The sequence below is a fragment of the Trachymyrmex cornetzi genome, unplaced genomic scaffold, assembly GCF_001594075.2.
Source record: "Trachymyrmex cornetzi isolate Tcor2-1 unplaced genomic scaffold, Tcor1.1 scaffold412, whole genome shotgun sequence".
Lineage (NCBI taxonomy): Eukaryota > Metazoa > Arthropoda > Insecta > Hymenoptera > Formicidae > Trachymyrmex > Trachymyrmex cornetzi.
In genome coordinates this window covers 845,849-865,054 of record NW_017298876.1, presented here as the reverse complement: position 1 = coordinate 865,054, position 19,206 = coordinate 845,849, and the positions used below count along the sequence as shown (strand labels likewise).

General features: G+C 31.4%; 3 protein-coding genes across 3 annotated transcripts; all 3 read right to left on the bottom strand.

Moving 5' to 3' along the window:
* Positions 1-3,490: 3,490 nt before the first annotated feature.
* Positions 3,491-4,111, bottom strand: LOC108764298 (uncharacterized). Its single transcript, XM_018512446.1, has one exon. It carries the CDS (start codon positions 4,109-4,111, stop codon positions 3,491-3,493), a length of 621 nt encoding a protein of 206 aa, XP_018367948.1.
* A 3,036-nt stretch (positions 4,112-7,147) lies between these two features.
* On the bottom strand, positions 7,148-9,782 carry LOC108764313 (uncharacterized). Its single transcript, XM_018512465.1, has 4 exons — positions 9,592-9,782; positions 8,206-8,305; positions 7,789-7,896; positions 7,148-7,168 (listed from the first exon to the last, which is right to left on the bottom strand). The coding sequence occupies exons 1-4, from the start codon at positions 9,780-9,782 to the stop codon at positions 7,148-7,150; spliced, it is 420 nt and encodes a 139-aa protein (XP_018367967.1).
* A 3,550-nt stretch (positions 9,783-13,332) lies between these two features.
* Positions 13,333-17,162, bottom strand: LOC108764297 (odorant receptor 67a). Its single transcript, XM_018512445.1, has 5 exons — positions 16,393-17,162; positions 15,389-15,488; positions 14,836-14,943; positions 13,469-13,624; positions 13,333-13,383 (listed from the first exon to the last, which is right to left on the bottom strand). The coding sequence occupies exons 1-5, from the start codon at positions 17,160-17,162 to the stop codon at positions 13,333-13,335; spliced, it is 1,185 nt and encodes a 394-aa protein (XP_018367947.1).
* Between the last annotated feature and the right edge of the window lie 2,044 nt (positions 17,163-19,206).

Below are 19,206 nucleotides of genomic sequence, written 5' to 3'. Positions count from 1 at the left end.
CAAATCAACCACTACATAGTTATCGCAAGATTATACTTAAAGTAAGCTCTTTTCCTCTTTGATAAAATGTATATTGTTATTACTTTCCCTGCTCCCTTGGTACGTCTGTAAATATAGATTCTCTGACGTATTAAAAGCAACAATATGAAATACAAAAATACACAATAGAAAATATTCAAAATATGAATTTCAGAAACGTAATGAATAATCGAAATATATATTCTTTCCTATTTTTGAGAAAATAAATGTGTCGCAGTATTAATAATTATATGAAAATAATTTATTTATTAATAAATTCATCTAATTTCGTAACTTTTGCTCTATAAGTAGTATACATTTTTGTAGAATATTAATACTTCCCATTATTAATTTTTTTCGTTATTAATGTGAAAGTAATGATTATAACTATTGTAGATAAACATCTTTTTCTCGCCACTTTTTATTTCATTTTCAAAAACAAAAGGGCAATCGAGTATGATTGATTTAAAATCTGAAAGAAAATTTGAAGAATGTTCAGTTCGAAATTGGACAGTGTTACTATTGCAAAAAAAAAAAAATAAGAAATATATAAAATTTTACCGTCATAAATGAGGGTAATGATAAATTGAAATTTTTAAACGTTGCGATTTTGCATTCTAAATTATTAGCCATAATTATCAAGTTAAATATGTGTTTTGTCGATGGTTCAAGCAAATACCAATTTTCGTGGAACGCCTTATCTGTTATTTCTGTACTCTACGTTTTCCAAAATAGAGCAACATACGACAAAAAATATTATTATTATTATTACATGTAATATATATAGAACATAATTCGTAATTTATAAAACTATATCAAAAAAATATCTAGTTTCTTAAAAATCTTTGTGTTATTGTAATATTCGCTAAAGAGAAAAAAGTAATTTATAATTATATAGTGGGAAGGAATGTGGTGTGTGTGTGTGTGTGTGTGTGCGCGCGCGTGCGCGGGCATAATCAAATTGCAGCTAAAAAATTATAAAAAATATCACTTTTATTTACTAGAGGTAAAAATTGACACCTTTTTGTTGGCATCCTACTTTCATTGTCATTAAAAAATCTTTAATTCTTTAGACCGCTATTTCATTTGTGCTTTTTTGTCGTACAGCAAGTTTTTCAAGCCTGTTGATTGGCTGTATGATAGAAAGATCCGAAGCCTCTCTGTTCTGCACGTATTTGTCGTACATCAAAAACACACAAATGGAATAACCCTTAGATGTAAATTAAATATAAAATAATATTGATGATATAAATTACAAAATTTACCGCGTCTAATAATTGTTGCACACAAGAGCACAAAATATAAAGCTGTACTGTTGCACCTGATGTGAACATGGCAATCGAAATTGCTTCCCCGAAAGTCGCGGATGTAACCTGAAAAAAGATGTATTAATTATTAAATCATAACACAGTGATATAAAAGAACTCTCTCAAAAGTATAGTAATACGTTTCGTGAAGATCTTTTTGTGCTGAACGCGATACTGTTAGCAGAATTTGTCTAACATGTCAGGATTTGGAATAAATTGAAATGAAATCAACCAAAATGGCGTTTTTAGTAATTTTTAACATTTTTTTTGCGGCAAAAGAAGAACTGATCTCTAAATAAACTCAACAACACCTGAAAGTATAATTCAAGAAATTTCCAATGAGCTTTAGTTCATGATCGTACGACATTTCTTCATAAAGTTATAACTATTTGAATTGTGGATTTTCTGTAAAATTTTCAAGAAAAGTATGCATACTTATACATGGTGTTTTAGTGCGTGCATTGTACGTGCGTGCGTGCGTGTGTGCGTGTATGTGTTGCTAAAAACTGTAAACATATGAGATGTTATAGAAAGTCTAAAATTCGAACAGCTATAACTTGATGAAAAAAAATCGTACGGTCATGAACCAAAGTTCGTTTGAAAATCTTTGAATTATGCAACGTTTCATCCAGATGGATAATTGTAGTAGCGTTTCGCTTCTTTATCTTCAACAGGTCTTTAAAGCTCCAAAAAATTGAAAAAAGGCGCTACTTTCTTACTTCTCACTGAATACATTCATGTCGCGCGCCATCAATGTTTTCCTGTTGTGTGAATCCTCAATACGTAGGCATAAACTGCCAAAGTTTTTTACTGTATACGATCTTTCGAGTATGGGAAAATCAAGTAATCCAAAAAGATGAAAATCCAAAAAGATGAAAAGATCTCCTTCCTTGAGACCATCTTACGGGCCTCAAAAGCAAGATGGCCCATCTAATAGATATACTAATGCAGAAGGAAATTAGGACGCCCAGTCGCTCTTTTCGATAGTCAGCGGGTTTTCCTCCCCGGTGCATCAGGACAACCAGGGATCTCGAGGTGGAATCCATAATTCAGAGATTCGTTTCAACCGATCATTCCTCGCCTCTCATTGGAGAGCAAAGCGAACCGGCAGACCCAATATTGACAGATGTGAATGGTATTGCTGAATCTGTATTTGCGAAATACAGGCGGCATGACATCACGATCTTATTTTTTCTTCGGATGTTTGATGTATTGTCCTATTGCATGGGTAAGTAATGCGAAGGGTAAAGGTGAAGTCCCACGACCCGTGGCTCGACATGGCTCGGCAAAGCTCTACGCGCCGTAAGACCAAGACGCACCAAGAGCTATTGCTCGCGATCCGTGGTTCGTAATATATCATTTTCAGAAATTAGCGGTAAGTTTCGCGAGCCAAAGGCCTCGACGTCTCAATTAGCAATAATGATTAGGTTCTGACATAGTAAATTCTGCCAATATCGTCTTCAGCGCGAAAAATTCTTCAGGAAATGTACTATCACACTTCTCAGACAAAAAAATGTAATTTTTTTGTCGCACTGTGAAATTATAATAATATAATTCAATAGTTATTTTTAAATGCATTTTTATCTAAAATCAATTTCTATAAACAAAAAGTGAGAGGAGGGGGGAAGAAGGAAGAGGCAAGGGAGGGGGATAGAGGAGAGAGAGAGAGAGAAGAAAAAGAGAGGAAGGGAGAGAGGGAGAGAAAAGAAAAAAACAATTAGTAACAAATTATAGTAGGTAACAAATTATTACTCACGCTGCTAAACATGATTCCAATAAAGCAGAATCGAAACACACTCATAACATACATTAAACTAAAGTTTAAAGACAACAGTTTCTTTAGCAATAAAGTTAAGCTGAAAGAAAACGTACAATTATAAAAGTAAAATACCATAAAATAATGCAAAGATAATTACACAGATTTAAGTATAAACTTTATACAAAAGCAAATATGAAATATAATCAGACAAATAACTTAAATATAAAGAATTAATTTGTCATATTTGTTATATTTTTGTATATTATATAATATACAAAAATACAAAAAAAAACAATAATTGATTATATACACATATATATACATATATAATCAATTATTGTTTTTCATATTTTTTTCTTGTCACAGAAATTGATAGAATATACTTAAATAAACTTTAAAATACTCACTATATCACATCATTGTGATGTCGACACAGTGCTTTTATTTCCTCTTCTTTTTTCCAATAATGCTTAGGAGAATGTCCTGTTCGAGATTTATCATCTCCATTTTTTTCTTGACATATCATCGCGATTTTCAACGCAATATATCGATACTGCGCTGTTACCATCAAAACTAAATGCATCATGTATACCTCCACACTGATTTTTTTAATGAACATATATACCGAGACGATCAGTATAAATAGATCTCCTAGCAAAAAGATTCTGAACGAGAATGGCTGTTTGGAGAAAACAGCAGGCATTCTGTAATCCTCATAATAAAACAGATTCTTTTCGAATATCAATACGAAATGCATACTGCTCCATCCTATTATCGCTACTACGCCAGAGGACAAGTAAAAATTGAGTGGAATCTTTACCGGCTCTAAAATCGCTATTACAACATTCTTCATAGTCCCATCGGCAATATGCAGTATTTCATTCAACTTTTGAATTAATTGGTATGCCAAATTTCTACGAGTGTAAATTCGCAGAACCGCAAAGAGTATTTCCATGAAGACCACAATAGCGTGAAGGCCATCCTTAAGAGCTTTCTCCATTGGCACGTAGATGCATCCAGGTATCATCGCGATTATCAAAATGAAATGTATTATCCACACAAAAACGCTATACATTTTCCAAAAAAATGAAAAGGATGAGTCGCGATTGATCATCGGTAAAAGATTGCCCGAGAGCAAATTCAAACGAACATTGAAGGAATTAACGTTTTGAAAGTTCATCCTCACGTCGTCAATCGGAATTCTGTACCTCGTATTCACTTCGCTTCACGTCTTTCTCATAATGTTATATCACACGCATATCTCCTTTTCTTTTTCAAGAAGACGTGTGCAGCTTTTGAAAATGACTGCATCGATCTCTGACATTACATTATTCCTTTGAATTTCTACTCGATAACTGGATTTGTATTAATAGACGTTGTCACATGACGTGCAATGATATTCTGTTTTTTCATTACAATTTATAATGTTTTATCTTGTTATTAGTGCACATCAGAACTTCAGTATCGTCAATAACATAGCGTATTTCTGAATAAATGACGATTTGAGAAATTCTCTTTCATCTTCTATTATTATGAAGTGTAGGAATTAATAAATAAATATGACGATGTCAAGAAATAAAAACATTCGAGACTAGAATCTTTACTACATCTATCATAGGGAGAAGTATAGTGAAAGGCCTTCCTGCTAATATGTATGTTCTACAAAGTTGTATTCTACACAACAACGATTATCTTATAGTGCTTCCTTAATTACAAGCACGACTACACGTCGCAGAACTGAGAGTCGCGAAAAATTCACAGTGTATAATGTTGTTTAATGCGTACTTTCTAGATTTGAAGATGTCCTCTCTCATCTTCCATTATCATGAAATGTAGAAGTTGATGAATAAACGTCACGACGTCAAGAAATAAAGACATTCAATGTATAGGACTGCAATCTTTACTACATCGATGGCAGACAGAAATATAATCTGGGTTTTTCTTCTAAATATATCTGTTTTCTACACAATTGCATTCTATACAACGATGGTTATCTTGAAGTGCTCTCTTTATGATTACTCAACTATAACACACTGCATGATTGTAAGTTGTAAAGAATTCTTGACACATAATGTTGTTTAACGCGTGCTCTATAAGCAAAAAATGACAATACAATTTTCTGAGTTACTGTAACATGTTAATGTTTTATAAAAATAAGTACACCATGTTCATGTATCACGACAGTATTATTAATATAAATATTTCTTTTGACAATATATTTTCTGTCGCTTATTAATACTGTCTTAGGACGAAGCGAAGTGTATCCCGATTTGCATCGGTTCTTTCCCACAGCTCCCTTGTGGGCCGGAGCCTGGACATGGCCAAATCGATCTAAAAATTCGGTTCCTGTTGCGTTCCTCCCTCAGATCCATGCGTGCGGAGCTTGGACGTAACAACATAATTGAAATATAAGTGTTGATTTTTTTTTAAATGCTGTTTAGAATCATGACCTTGATAACATTTAACAAAATCAAGAATAGTGTTTATATAAAACAACTATCGTGTTCTGTAAAAGGAATCCTAACGTAATTTTCACTCGAGCGGATAAGGGGAATGTCATCGTGGCGTTACATAAAGATGAGTATATTAAGAAGACGGAGGAATTGTTGATGGATAATGATATCTACAATATAATGAAGAAGAATTCGATTTAAAAAATCGAAAAAAATCTGAATTTAATATTAAAGAAATGATTAGATAATGACTACATTTCTAATAAAACAAAGTTAGCCCTTCAATCATCTGACTCATATCTTCCATTGGCATATGGCCTTATCCACAAGGTTAATTGCCCAATGAGAATCATTGCTTCGTCTATTAACACATACTGTTAAAAATGTCATGAAGCGCGAGTGAGGTTTCCCTTCGACGCGACGCCCGGCTCCTTAAGAGTCTTAGGACGAAGCGAAGTGCCTCCCGATTTGCGTCGGTTCTTCCCTACAGCTCCCTTGCGGGCCGGAGCCTGGACATGGCCAAATCGATCTAAAAATTCGGTTCCTGTTGCGTTCCCCCTTCAGATCCATGCATGCGGAGCTTGGACGTAACAATATAATTGAAATATGAGTGCTGATTTTTTTTTACTAAAGTCAGAGTTACAATTATTATAAATACAACAAATTATTTTTTATTAGTTTAAAGAATAAAAAAAAAGGATCGAAAATAAAAGTTATTTCTAACAGTAAGTAAAATATCATAACGTTATCCACATGTAGCCCATTATGTTCTAACCATAATATCCTCGGATAATTAATAATTCATAATATCATGTGTAAAACATAAATTTATTTTTTTTCTTAAAGAATTTTAATTTTTCTTGTCCCAAAATAACAATCCTCTATTCTATACTACTAAATTTAAATATGCGTGATATATTTTTCATCTCGCTTTTATAAACAAAAGGGAGATTGAATATGATTGATTTATAATCTAAAATACCATTAAAAAATACGACATAAGAAAGTTGAAGTATGCTAATTATTTCAATACGTATAAGGAACACAGATATACCGAGAAAAAATTTACTAAATTTTTATAAATTTTCCTCTGAATAATCCTAGCGAAATATTTACTAAATAAAAACATATATTTATTAGATACAAGAACCATTAATTTAATTCAATTATTATTTTTTTATCTAAATATTTATTTACCGTAAGTAAATATTCCGCTACGACTATTCAAACAAATACTTATTAAAATTTAATAACTTTTCTCAGTGTATACAATAAATCTTACCGTCATAAATGAGGGTAGAGACAGATTAAATTTTCCAATCGCCGCAATTTTGCATTCTAAGTTATTAGACATTATCAATAATATAAATATACGTTTCAATGATGGTCCTAATTGATACCAGCCTTCATCAAATGCTTTATCTGTTATTTTGGTACTCTATAATTAGTATAAAGTATAAAAAATGACAGATTGTAATTACAGATTATTTTTTTTACTTAATCTTACCAATACTTGTAATTCATGTATCCCTTCATGGCATGGTGGAAGGGATTGACATAGTGTGTTCAGTTTGGACAAATCACGCCCCTTTTACGAGTCGAAGTACCGTTTATCGACCCAGACCTGCCAACTGCGAAGAAATAAATGATGTTAACATTTGTTAACTGAATAACATTTGTTAAGATCACTTAGGAAGGACACAATCCACATCTTGTTTATTGTTGCAATTTAATGTAAAAATATAAATCATAAATTTTTTAACTAAAACGATGCGTAGGCCACGCTTGTTAATATTTTGAACCGAGAAAAAAAAAGCTTTTTACGTGAATGACTGCTAGACGCATACTAATAGTCCGATTAAAAAGCTAAGCATTTCTACCGATAACTGAAACTTCAAAACTCCAGTAGATGGCAGGTAAACGCCCTTCCGGAGGCAGGATTTAGAATTTAGCGAAAGACGATGTTCGGGTCATTTTGACTCAGAAGACCATGAAGGGATATATATAATCATTATTATTACTTATATAATTATAATTACAATATTATAAATAAATAAAATTGTACAAGTTGTATTTTCTTTTTACATTAGATCATAATTTCATAAATTTCTGTAATAATAAGAAGTACAACGGCAAATTATGTGACGCTTGAAATAATACTTACAAAATTTGATAATGTAACATTTCTCTAATATCATTAATTACTTAATGACAATAAATAATATATATAACATGAAGTAATAAATCTTACTGCGTCTGAAAGTGTTTGTACGGAAGAACACAACACAAAAAATTGCGTAAATGTACTGATTCCAAATATAATGACCGAAATTGCTTCTGTAATATTCATTAATGGTACCTGAAAATACATAAAGCACTTCTTAGAAAATGACAAATAAGAAATACCTTTAGAAAAAAAAAATTATTTCTACTTTTCTTATTTGACAAGTTTCAGTGTTTTAAATTAATTAAAAACCTATTTCTAATTTATGTAATATAAACAAAAATGATTTTAAAAACTTTAATTTTGTATATTCACTAAAAATTCATTAATTTCTTAAAATGAGTTATCTGAAAAGTGAACACGTATAACAATAAATGATTAATTATCAATCAGAGTTATTAAAATTATTTTTTGTTTCAAATTAATAACATCAATATTACTCACTGTGCTTAATATGATACCTGCAAAGCAGAACCGTAATACGTTATTGATATACAGTAGACTGAAGTTCACAGACAGAAGTTTCTTTAATATAAATGACATGCTATAACGCAATACAGAATGTACAAAACATCATAAATAGTAAACTGCGTATTATCTAAATAAAAAAGCTAATATTCTCTATTAAAAATTGTTGTTAAAAACGTTGGTATAAGAAATAAGGTAATTGTTTACTTTGGGAGGGGCTTCTCCGATTACCTTGATCTTGACATATGTTGTCAAGGTCATCGGAGAGGCCCTTCTAAAGTAAATATTTATCAGAAATAATAAAATTTATAGTATATACCGAGTATTCAAAATAATACGTTATAAGTTTTTATCTCGAAACATGGCATTACTGAAAAAAAGTGTTCAGACAAAAGTTGTAGGATTCAAAAAGATCAATTTACTGTTCTTAGTCAGTTTGACTTTAAGTGGCGTCACCAAGGTCAGGTCGAGGTCACGTCGATTTTTTTAAACGGAACACTTTACTTTTGATTCCAAAGTCTAATAGCCGATGTTGAGTACTTTCTAAAATACTCTATAATAAAATTATTTTTTTATTAAGTACTTTTTAAGTTATAATGCTTGAAAGTTACAGTACCGCCAGCATTAGCATATTATCCAAGGTATTCAACCAACAGTTAAACCTCTTGAATGTTGTTTAGAATCATATCCTGGATAACATTTGTCAAGATTATTAGGGATTACTGCTCTTATTTTCATTTGTACACTAAAAATTCATTTTTATACGTAAAAATAAAAATAAGAGAAAATAATACAATCTCCTGGCTTTGATCTTGACAAATAGTATCCAGGACATGATCCTGAACAATATTTAAAAGGTTTCAAATGTCGGTCAGACACCTTGGGTAATGCTAATGCCGGTGGTACTATAACTTTCAAGCATCTTAACTTAAAAAGTAGTTAATGAAAAAATATTTTCTTATAGTGTTTTGGAAAGCTCTCGACATCAGCTATTAGATTCTGGAAACAAAAGTAGAATGTTCCATTTTAAAAAAATTGATGTGACCTTGACTTGACCTTGGCCACGTCACCCAAGATCAAACTAATAAGACCAGTAAATAGACCTTTTTGACTTCTACAACTTTTGTCTGAACAATTTTTCTCAATAATGCTGTGTTTCCGAAATAAAAATTTGTAACATTTTATTATCAACACCCGGATGTACATGTTATTTAAATTTGTACATATAAAATAATAAAAACATTATTCTTTCCTATTTCATCAGTGATCCATTAAGAACCAAAAGAGAAAGAATAATTTCAATAATGATCAAATGATTTTTTTTTAATTCAATATTTATTACAATGATCATATTATACGTACTTTAAGACGATATTCTGCTGCAGACATAATTTTCGTAGTTCTCTCTCTGTTTGTCTATTTTCCATGGGATAATGTTCTTTTCGAGATTCGTTGTAGATTTGTGGATCTCGAAACAATATTGCCAGCTTTGTTGCAGTGTATCTATATTGTGCCGTTAACATTAATACCAAATGCATCATATACACATCCATGCCGAATTTCTTGAGAAATAAATAAATGGTGCCAACTATCTTTAAAGTAGTCGAAGAAATCATAGCACTACTGGAGAATGGTTCGCTGTTAAAAGTAGCTGGCAAATTGTAATTTACATAGAAAAAGATGAACTTCTCGAAGACCAATACAATTGGATGTTTGGAGTGATACATTGTAATAGATATCACGCTAAAAACTCCATATATTATGAACGGCACTATTATGGGCTTTATTGCTGACTTTATGATATTCTTCATTATTTCGTCTGTATTTTGCAAGATAGCATTCATCTTCTGAATCATTTCCTCCATCAGTTTCTTGTGTGAATAAAGACGCGTAAGCATGAAAGATGCCTCCACTGTGAGCAGGATGTTGTGAGTACTGCCTTTCAGACCATTCTCCTTTGATGCCATGATGATTCCCAAAATCAATGCGATTGTGTGAGTTAATTGTATTAGCCATACGACGGCACTATAAGTACGCCAGATTACTGAAAACCGCGAATTATCAGATGATATCGGTAATAAATTCCCCGAGAGCATGTTTATTCGACTGTTTAATAGATTCACATTTTCGAAATTCATTCTTTTCGTATCGTATATATATTTGTAAGTCGGAAATATCTCGATGAACGGTGGTTAAGATTTGAAACTTCAATTGTTTGTACTTCCAATAGTATCTGTTACACGTGCTGCTATGGTTTCATCCTTTATAAGTAAAAATAAGCGAGTTTTCCTTTATTCCAAAATTATATTTAACTCTACATTAAGGAATTTATTATTCCCTTTATTTTTTTCTGTTTATTAATAATACATTATAAGTAGTCGACGAAGGATGACTTTCTTTCCTTTCATTCTGTTTTCTTCGTTCATTCTACTTCTCTATTATGTTTGCCCTGTAATCGTTGTATAGATATATCAAATATTAAATATTATCAAACCATATCTTTGACAAAGGTTTTGTGAGGTTCTGTATTCTAGTATAATAGAAACACATGTAGAACCTTATAAAGATCAATATATATGGCGCCATTGTTCAATGAAGTGCGGTTCTATTTTTTGATACTGTATATCAAGAGTGAATAATTATTACATTCCTTATAATTATCTCAACATCGCGACTTATACATCCTTATAATTATCTTATATTCCGTCATTATAGGATCTGGAATCGAGAAGCTCTGCAGAACTCGACACTGTTGATAGTATCGTTAATCGAAGTACAGAGTAGCATGGGGGAATTGCAAACATGGGATAAACGCGAGCAATGCTATTGCAGTATATTAGAATATAGTGATAAGTTCTCATTTCTCGTATCCGGTAGTAGCCCGATACACTCAGTGCTTAGGTATAATATCATAGAAATAGCGTGACCGTAGAATGTACACGTTATCTAAGGTAAATATCATTACTTGTTTTTATTGTTTTTATATAGGATAGAGTAAGAGAATTGAGAATATACCTAAAGGAAAAGTTAAATACAGCCGATGATTTATCAAGTGTAGAAGACATCCAAAGAACATCGGCTTAAACAACAATAATTAACACTTACATACTTTCAATATAAACATGATTTAAAAAGAAAGTAAAACTTAATTCGGCATTGCCTTGCGTGATTGCGGGAAACTCTAGATTACATGAATTTTTTGTTTAAATTACAGTTTATATTGATATAACATATTGATATTATATTATAACCTGCAAATATACGAATATGTGAATGTTAACTATGCAATTTAAAATCAAATAACTGGACTATCTTTTGAATAAAGACTTTAAGGTAAAAATGTAGATTAAGGGAGCGCCTCCTCCCTCTTCAAGAATCTTGATCTTTCCTTGTGGAAAAATGTGTCCAAAGTTATCCGAAACGTAGTCAAAATGTGTCCGAATTCGTCCTAAATATCTCCGAAAATTATCTAAATGTACAAATTCGGACAATTACAAATAAAATGAGATACTTTCCTTCAAATTTCTGTAACACTGTCTGAATTTGTTAGAATTTGTCATTTTTTATATCTTTCGAACAAACTCTGACAAATTTGAAAACCGAACGCCAAATTCAAGAGAATCTTATCTATTAACTCATTAAGGCCCATGCTTAATACAGCCGTGATAGCGCCAAACTGAATACATGATTCATAGCATAAGCGAAAAAAAAATTATCCGTGTTGGCTGGTAATTGGTACTTAGCCGTGTAACAAAGCCTGATGACATGCTATGCCAGCAAATTGGAAGAAACCGAACAGAATCTGCTGCATAACCTGACAGGAGATTGCGAGCAGAAACCGAACAGAGCCTGTTGACATAATCTAATGGCAGATTGGCAGCAGAAACCGAGCAGATCTACCATTTCCATATACAGCCTCGCCACGAGATGGACTTGCTTCTCGTAAGAAGAAAACATCCAGGAGTTCTATACGAATTAGCGTAATGTAAATCAAATAGGCAAATTTCCTAGAGATTCCAAAGCTCTTTTGGAATGTGCTTCCTGAATCTCCGAATATGTTTTTTATTATTTTACAACTTTTTCATGTGTATTTTGAATGTGGAATTAATCAATAATATTTTAGCAATAAAATTGTATTGATTGTTTCACACCAGTATATATAAATATATAATTATATATAATTATATATAACCGTTTATATATATGTAAAATTTTTTATAAGAAACCAGGTCGATTTAAATTAAAACAACAGATCTTGTTTCTGCTGTCAATTTACTGTCAAGTTATGTCAGCAGATTCTGCTCGGTTTTTGCTCGGAACCTGCTATCAAATTTAGTCAGCAGGTTCTCTTTGATTTCTGCTGCCTGTCTGTTTTCACAGAATGTTAACAGATTCTGTCGGCAAAAGAGGAACAGAATGCGACATCAATTGTGGTCAGTCTGCTAACATTTTCTGATTAAATCTGCTACCAGTCTGTCGACATCCTGCTAACATTTAGCTATCCTATTTAACAAGCAGCTCAGTCATCACTAAATTGCGATTTTGTTTCTTGTTAGTAAGTGCAAAAAAAAAATATATATATATATGTATATAGCGTAGTACACAAATGAACCACTTCATAATTATCGCAAGATTATGCATAAAGTAAGCTTTTTTCTTCTTCAATAAAATGTATTGTTACTTCCGCTGCTTTCTTGGTACGTCAGTAATAGAGATTCTCTGACGTATCTGGAAACACTGGTAGTGTCTTGGTGCTAAGCTACGCGCAGCGATACTGCTGTGGCTACTTTACGCGAGTCGTTAAAACAACGCGCGCGACATGAAATATAAAAATACCAATAGAAAGTATTCATAATACGAATTCCAGGTACGTAATCAATAATGAAAATGTATATTTTTTCTGTTTGAGAAAATAAATGTGTCGTAGTATTAATATACGAACGTAGTTCATTTAATAATAAATTCATATTTTATGACTTTTGCATTATAAGTAGTACACATTTTTACAGAATATTAATATTTCCATTATTAATTTTGTTTCGTTGTTAATGTGAAGGTAATGATTGTAATTATCATAGCTAGACATCTTTTTCTCGTCACTTCTCATTTCATTTTCAAAAACAAAATGGCGATCGTGTACGATTGATTTAAAATCTGAAAGAAAATTTAAATAATGTTAAATTCGAACATGACAGTGTTACTATAATTGCAAAAAAAAAAGAAATATATAAAATTTTACCGTCATAAATGAAGATAAAGAGAAATTGAAATTTTTAAACGTCGCGATTCTGCATTCCAAATTATTAGCCATAATTATCAATATAAATATATGTTTTGTCGAGGATTCAAGCAAATACCAGTTTTCGTGAAACGCCTTATCTGTTAATTCTGTACTCTAGATTTTTCGAAATAGAGCAACATACGACAAAAAATATTATTATTATTATTATTATTATTATATATAATGTAGAACACAATTCGCAATTTATAAAACCATAATGTCCAGTTTTTCCAAAATTTTTATGTTATCGCAATGTTCATTAAAGCGAAAGAAGCAATTTATGATTATACAAGGTTTATTCCAAAAGTAATTGACCTCTGCGTATATATATATATATATATCTTTATCTTTTGTAGGAGGGAGAGAGGGAAGGAGGGAAGAAGGGAAGGGAGAGAGAGAGAGAGAGAGAGAGGACGCTCAAGGACAAAGATATACTCAGAGGTCGAATATTTGGGACAGACCTCGTATGAACTATCGTCCAAAAACATGTCTTATCATATTTTTGCTAATAATATTATTTTTCATTCATAAAATATAAAATTATAATATGGTGCACACTCTCTTATTTTTTATAACGATATTATTCAATATAGAATCATGAAAAAATAATTATATACAAATTTCTCAAAAAGACAATTATCAAGTAAGTTAAAGGTACACTAATTTCAAATTTTTTGCATCTATAAACATTTAAATATCACGACTAACCATAAGAAAAAATTGAACCAATACATATATTATCGCAAAAATTAAATGCCAGATTCAACATAAGTCTTTAATTAATGATTAAAGAACTTAAAGAGACATTGTCTCTGAACACACTAGAGAGATGACCATCCCACTCTCATCGCATTGTTCTGATAATTTGATATTTTTATATTATATTGGCATATGTTCTACAAGATACAATTTCGTTCTAATCCGCGTACTATGTCCAGAAGTTTCACATTTTTACTGACTACAACCATTGTACAAGCTTCATGTTACACTGAGCGTAATTTTTTTATTACACGAATACTGTGAGTCTTATAAGTTTTGCGATTGAGAGTGAATTATAATTTTTATATTCTAATTTTTTAAATATTTTCACCGTTTTACTTTTATATTACAACATTGATAATGATCCAATAGGGATCGAAACGTCTGTTTTTGTTTTGTTTATGTTTGATTGTTTATTGTCGGCAAATTAAAGTTTATATTATAACGAAATGACATATTTTTATTCTGTGATTTCTTAATAATTTCAATTTTATAACGACTAAATTTTAGGCTCGTAGCCCTTTTTCGTTCTGTTCTTTATTAATGATATAAATTATAAAATTTACCGCATCTAATAATTGTTGCACACAGGAGCACAAGATATAAAGTTGCACTGTAGCACCTGACGTGTACACGACAATCGAAATTGCTTCCCCGAACGTTGTGGATGTAATCTGAAAGAAAATATATTAGTTATTAAATCATAATTAATATAATTAATATAATCATAATTAATCATAATTAATATAATCATAATTAATATAATCATAATTAATATAATCATAATTAATATAATCATAATTAATATAATCATAATTAATATAATAGTTATTTTCAAATGTCTTTTTATCTAAAATCAATTTCTATAAACAAAAAGTGAGAGGAAAGGAGGGTAATTATTTAGGTTAAGGGACACCCCGCCGATGATCTTGACCTCGACATATGTTGTCAAGGTCTTGGCCCTGAGTGACCTTCGACACTCTGTGTCATGACTTTGACAAGATATGTCAAGGTCATCGGCGAGGTGTCCCTTAATCTATAATTATCGAAAGGAGGGAGGGAGGGAAAGGAGAGAGAGAGAGAGAGAGGGGCAATTAGTGATAACAAACTATTACTCACGCTGGTAAACAAGATTCCAATAAAACAGAATCGAAAGACACTCATTACATACATTAAACTGAAATTTAAAGACAGCAGTTCCTTTAGCAATAAGGTTAAGCTGAAAAAAAAAGTATAATATAATCATAACGCCATAAAATGATACAAAGATAATTACACAAATTTAAGTATGAACCTTATACAAAAGCAAATATAAAATTTAATCAGACAAATAACTTAAATATGTAAGACAAATAATTTAAATATGCAAGAACTAATTTGTCATAATTGTCGTATTTTTGTATATTATATAGTATACAAAAATACAAAAAAACGTAATAACTCATTATCCATATAGCACACTAACGTTGAATCAATATCTCAGAAACGTTGATTACAACATTGCGAACATTGCAGTAACATCGCAAAATGTAGATTCAATGTCGAAGAGATGTTACACAATTTAATGTCATGCAATTCATGCGACGTTATATTAATTAATTCAATTTTGTTGTTAAAATAAGTGTTATTGATTAACATCATATTCCAGAACACACACGACAAAAATTAAACGACAAAATCCGATTGAGTAATCTCCGCGTGGTATATACCTCGGGTAATGCTAATGTCAGCAGTACACAGTAACCGTCAAATTTTATAACTCGAAAAATGCTTAAGGAAGAAATACTTTATCATAGTATTTGAAAACGTCTCACTTCAGCTACAAGAATATGCAATAAAAATAGTAGTTCCTATTTAAAAAATTTATGTTAATCTTGACTTGACGTTGATAATGCCTCATATACAAAAACTGTAATTTCCATCTTCTTTCCCAAGAAAACCTACACTTTAAAAAAAAAACTTTTTCCTCTATCTCTCTTAGTTTCTAAAATATCCGCATGGGGCTATTAAAATGATCCACCCTGCATACATATAATCAAATATATTATGTTTTTTCATACTTTTTTCTTGTCACAAAAATTGATAGAAGGTATTATATACTTAATAAACTCTGAAATACTCACTATATCACATCATTGTGATGTCGACACAGTGCTTTTATTTGTTTTTCTTTTTTCCAATAATGCTCAGGAGAATGTTCTGTTCGAGATTTATTTTCTTCATTTTTTTCTTGAAGTACCATCGCGATTTTTATCGCTATATATCGATACTGCGCTGTTACCATCAAAACTAAATGCATTATATATACTTCCACACTGACTTTTTTAATGTACATATATACCAAGACGATCAGTATAAATAGATCTCCTAGTAAAAAGATTCTGAACGAGAATGGCTGTTCGGAGAAAGCAGCAGGCATTCTGTAATCCTCATAATAAAACAGATTCTTCTCAAATATCAATACGAAATGTATACAGCTCCATACTATTATCGATACCAAGCCAGAGGACAAATAAAAATTAATTGGAATCTTTATCGGTTTAAAAGTCGCTATTACAACGTTATTCATAACTTCATCAGCAATATGCAGTATTTCATTCAACTTTTGGATTAATTTGTATGCCAAATTTTTACGAATAAAAATTCGCAGAACCGCAAAGAGTATTTCTGTGAAGATTACAATAGCGAGCATGCCATCAAGAGCTTTCTCTATTGGCACGTAGATGCACCCAGATATTATCGCGATTATCAAAATGAAATGTATTATCCACACAAAAACGCTATGCATTTTCCAAAAAAATGGAAAGGATGAGTCGCGGTTGATCATCGGTAGAAGATTGCCCGAGAGCAAATTCAACCGAACATTTAAGGAATTCGTGTTTTGAAAGTTCATCCTAACGTCGTCAATCGGAATTGTGTGACTCTCCGTACCTTGTATTCACTTCGCTTCACGTCTTTCTCGTAATGTTATATCACACGCATATCTCTTTCTCCTTTTCAAGAAAACTTGTGTATCTTTTTTGTCAGCATTCGGAAATAACGGCATCGTCGATCTCCGCGACCTTCCATTATTCCTTTGAATTTCTACTTCATAACTGGATTTGTATTTATACATATTGTCACATGACATGCAATAGTATTCTGTACTTTTCATTACAATTTATAACGTTTTATCTTGTTATTAGTGTACGACAGAACTTCGATATCGTTAATGATATAGGGTATTTCTGAATAAATAACGATATGAAGAAGTCCTTTGTCATCTTCAGTTGTTATGAACTGTAGAAATTGATAAATAAATGTCAAGAAATAAAGGTATTCGTGGCAGGACTACAATCTTTAATACATCTGTCACAGGGAAAAGTATGGTCAGAGGCCTCCCTCTTAATATATCTATGTTCCATACTGATGTATTATACACAACGATGATTATCTTATAGTGCTTTCTTAATTACAAGCACGACTACACGTCGCAGAACTGTGAGTTGAGAAGAATTCACAGTATATAATGTTGTAACGCATACTTTATACATCTGAAAAAGTCCTCTCTCATTTTCTATTATCACGATATGTAGAAGTTGATGAATAAACATCACGATGTTAAGAAATTAAGACATTCAATGTACAAGACTGCAGTCTTTATTACATCTATCATAGAGAGAAGTATGGTCAGAAGCTTTCTTTATAAGTATATCTGTTTCTACAAAGTTGTATTCTACACAACGATGGTTATTTTGAGGTACTTTCTTTATAATTATAAGCACGAGATTCCATTAGACGTTCCATCCATTAGACGTTCAAATCTTGTTTTTATTCAGTAGGAACGTCTATAGACTTAATATATGTATTGTTTTCAAAACGTACATTATTCGACATACTAAGAATATTAACATGAATGCTTCAAAAATGTCCATCTCATATATTTTTATCCGTTTTGATCTTAATTAAACTAACTTCAGTATATATATTGTATATATAAATAAATTATTTTACTGAGATGCTATTTTCGCAATTAGTTTACAAATTGCCTTAATATGTATGCATCGAATCTTATCAGTTCCATTGAATTATGTGAAAACGCTCGTTACATTATAGGTTGTTTACGAATAGAAAAATTAATCCTTTAGGAGATTATGTTACAAATAATATCAGTTTTATTGGTATATTATCGAAATAGTGCGGCATTTTCATCCTGTGTCCTCCCGACGCGGAGGGCGGGCGTGTCGGCGCTTATCACGATTTCTGAGCGATTTCTATTATTGCATTTCGCGGAATATTATTATTTCTTTTTGCAAGGTCCTTTAGGATTTTATTATCGGCGGTTCAGAGCTGTAGTTTGTTCGATAAAGCTTTGTCTTAACACCTCAAATGACGGCGAGAAAGAAGACAGAAGACACCCATCGCAGCCACGAGGTCACTCGAGGGAGGGGTAGCACGCAGATAACGCCGCTTTGATTTTTTTCGAAATAATGCTCTGATTGTAAATTTGTGATCCTGTTGCTCAATTCCTTCCAGGCAATTATCAAAAAAGGAGCGATTCGAGCGTCATGAAGGGATGGATCCACTCTCTGCCATAAAATTAGCGAGGGACCCCGCTGTCGATGTCGTAATATAGCAATCTTACTATATTAAATAAGTTTATATTATGGTTGACAGATTTTCAAAAAAATTAGACACAAATTAATATACATATAAACACATATATTTTTTAATACAAACACATACTTAAATTGTGTGCTGATAGTATCTGTATTCTCTGAAGTAAGTGTTATAGCTATCAAAATGTAACAAGTTACCTTTAATTCAATTATTTCTAGGTTGAGAAATAGTTCGAGATTGACAAGAGACAAAGATTAAATTTCTGATTGGTAGTAATATGATAACGTCTGTTACATACTGATATTGTAACTTATTAAATTGTTCAAATTGTATTTTCG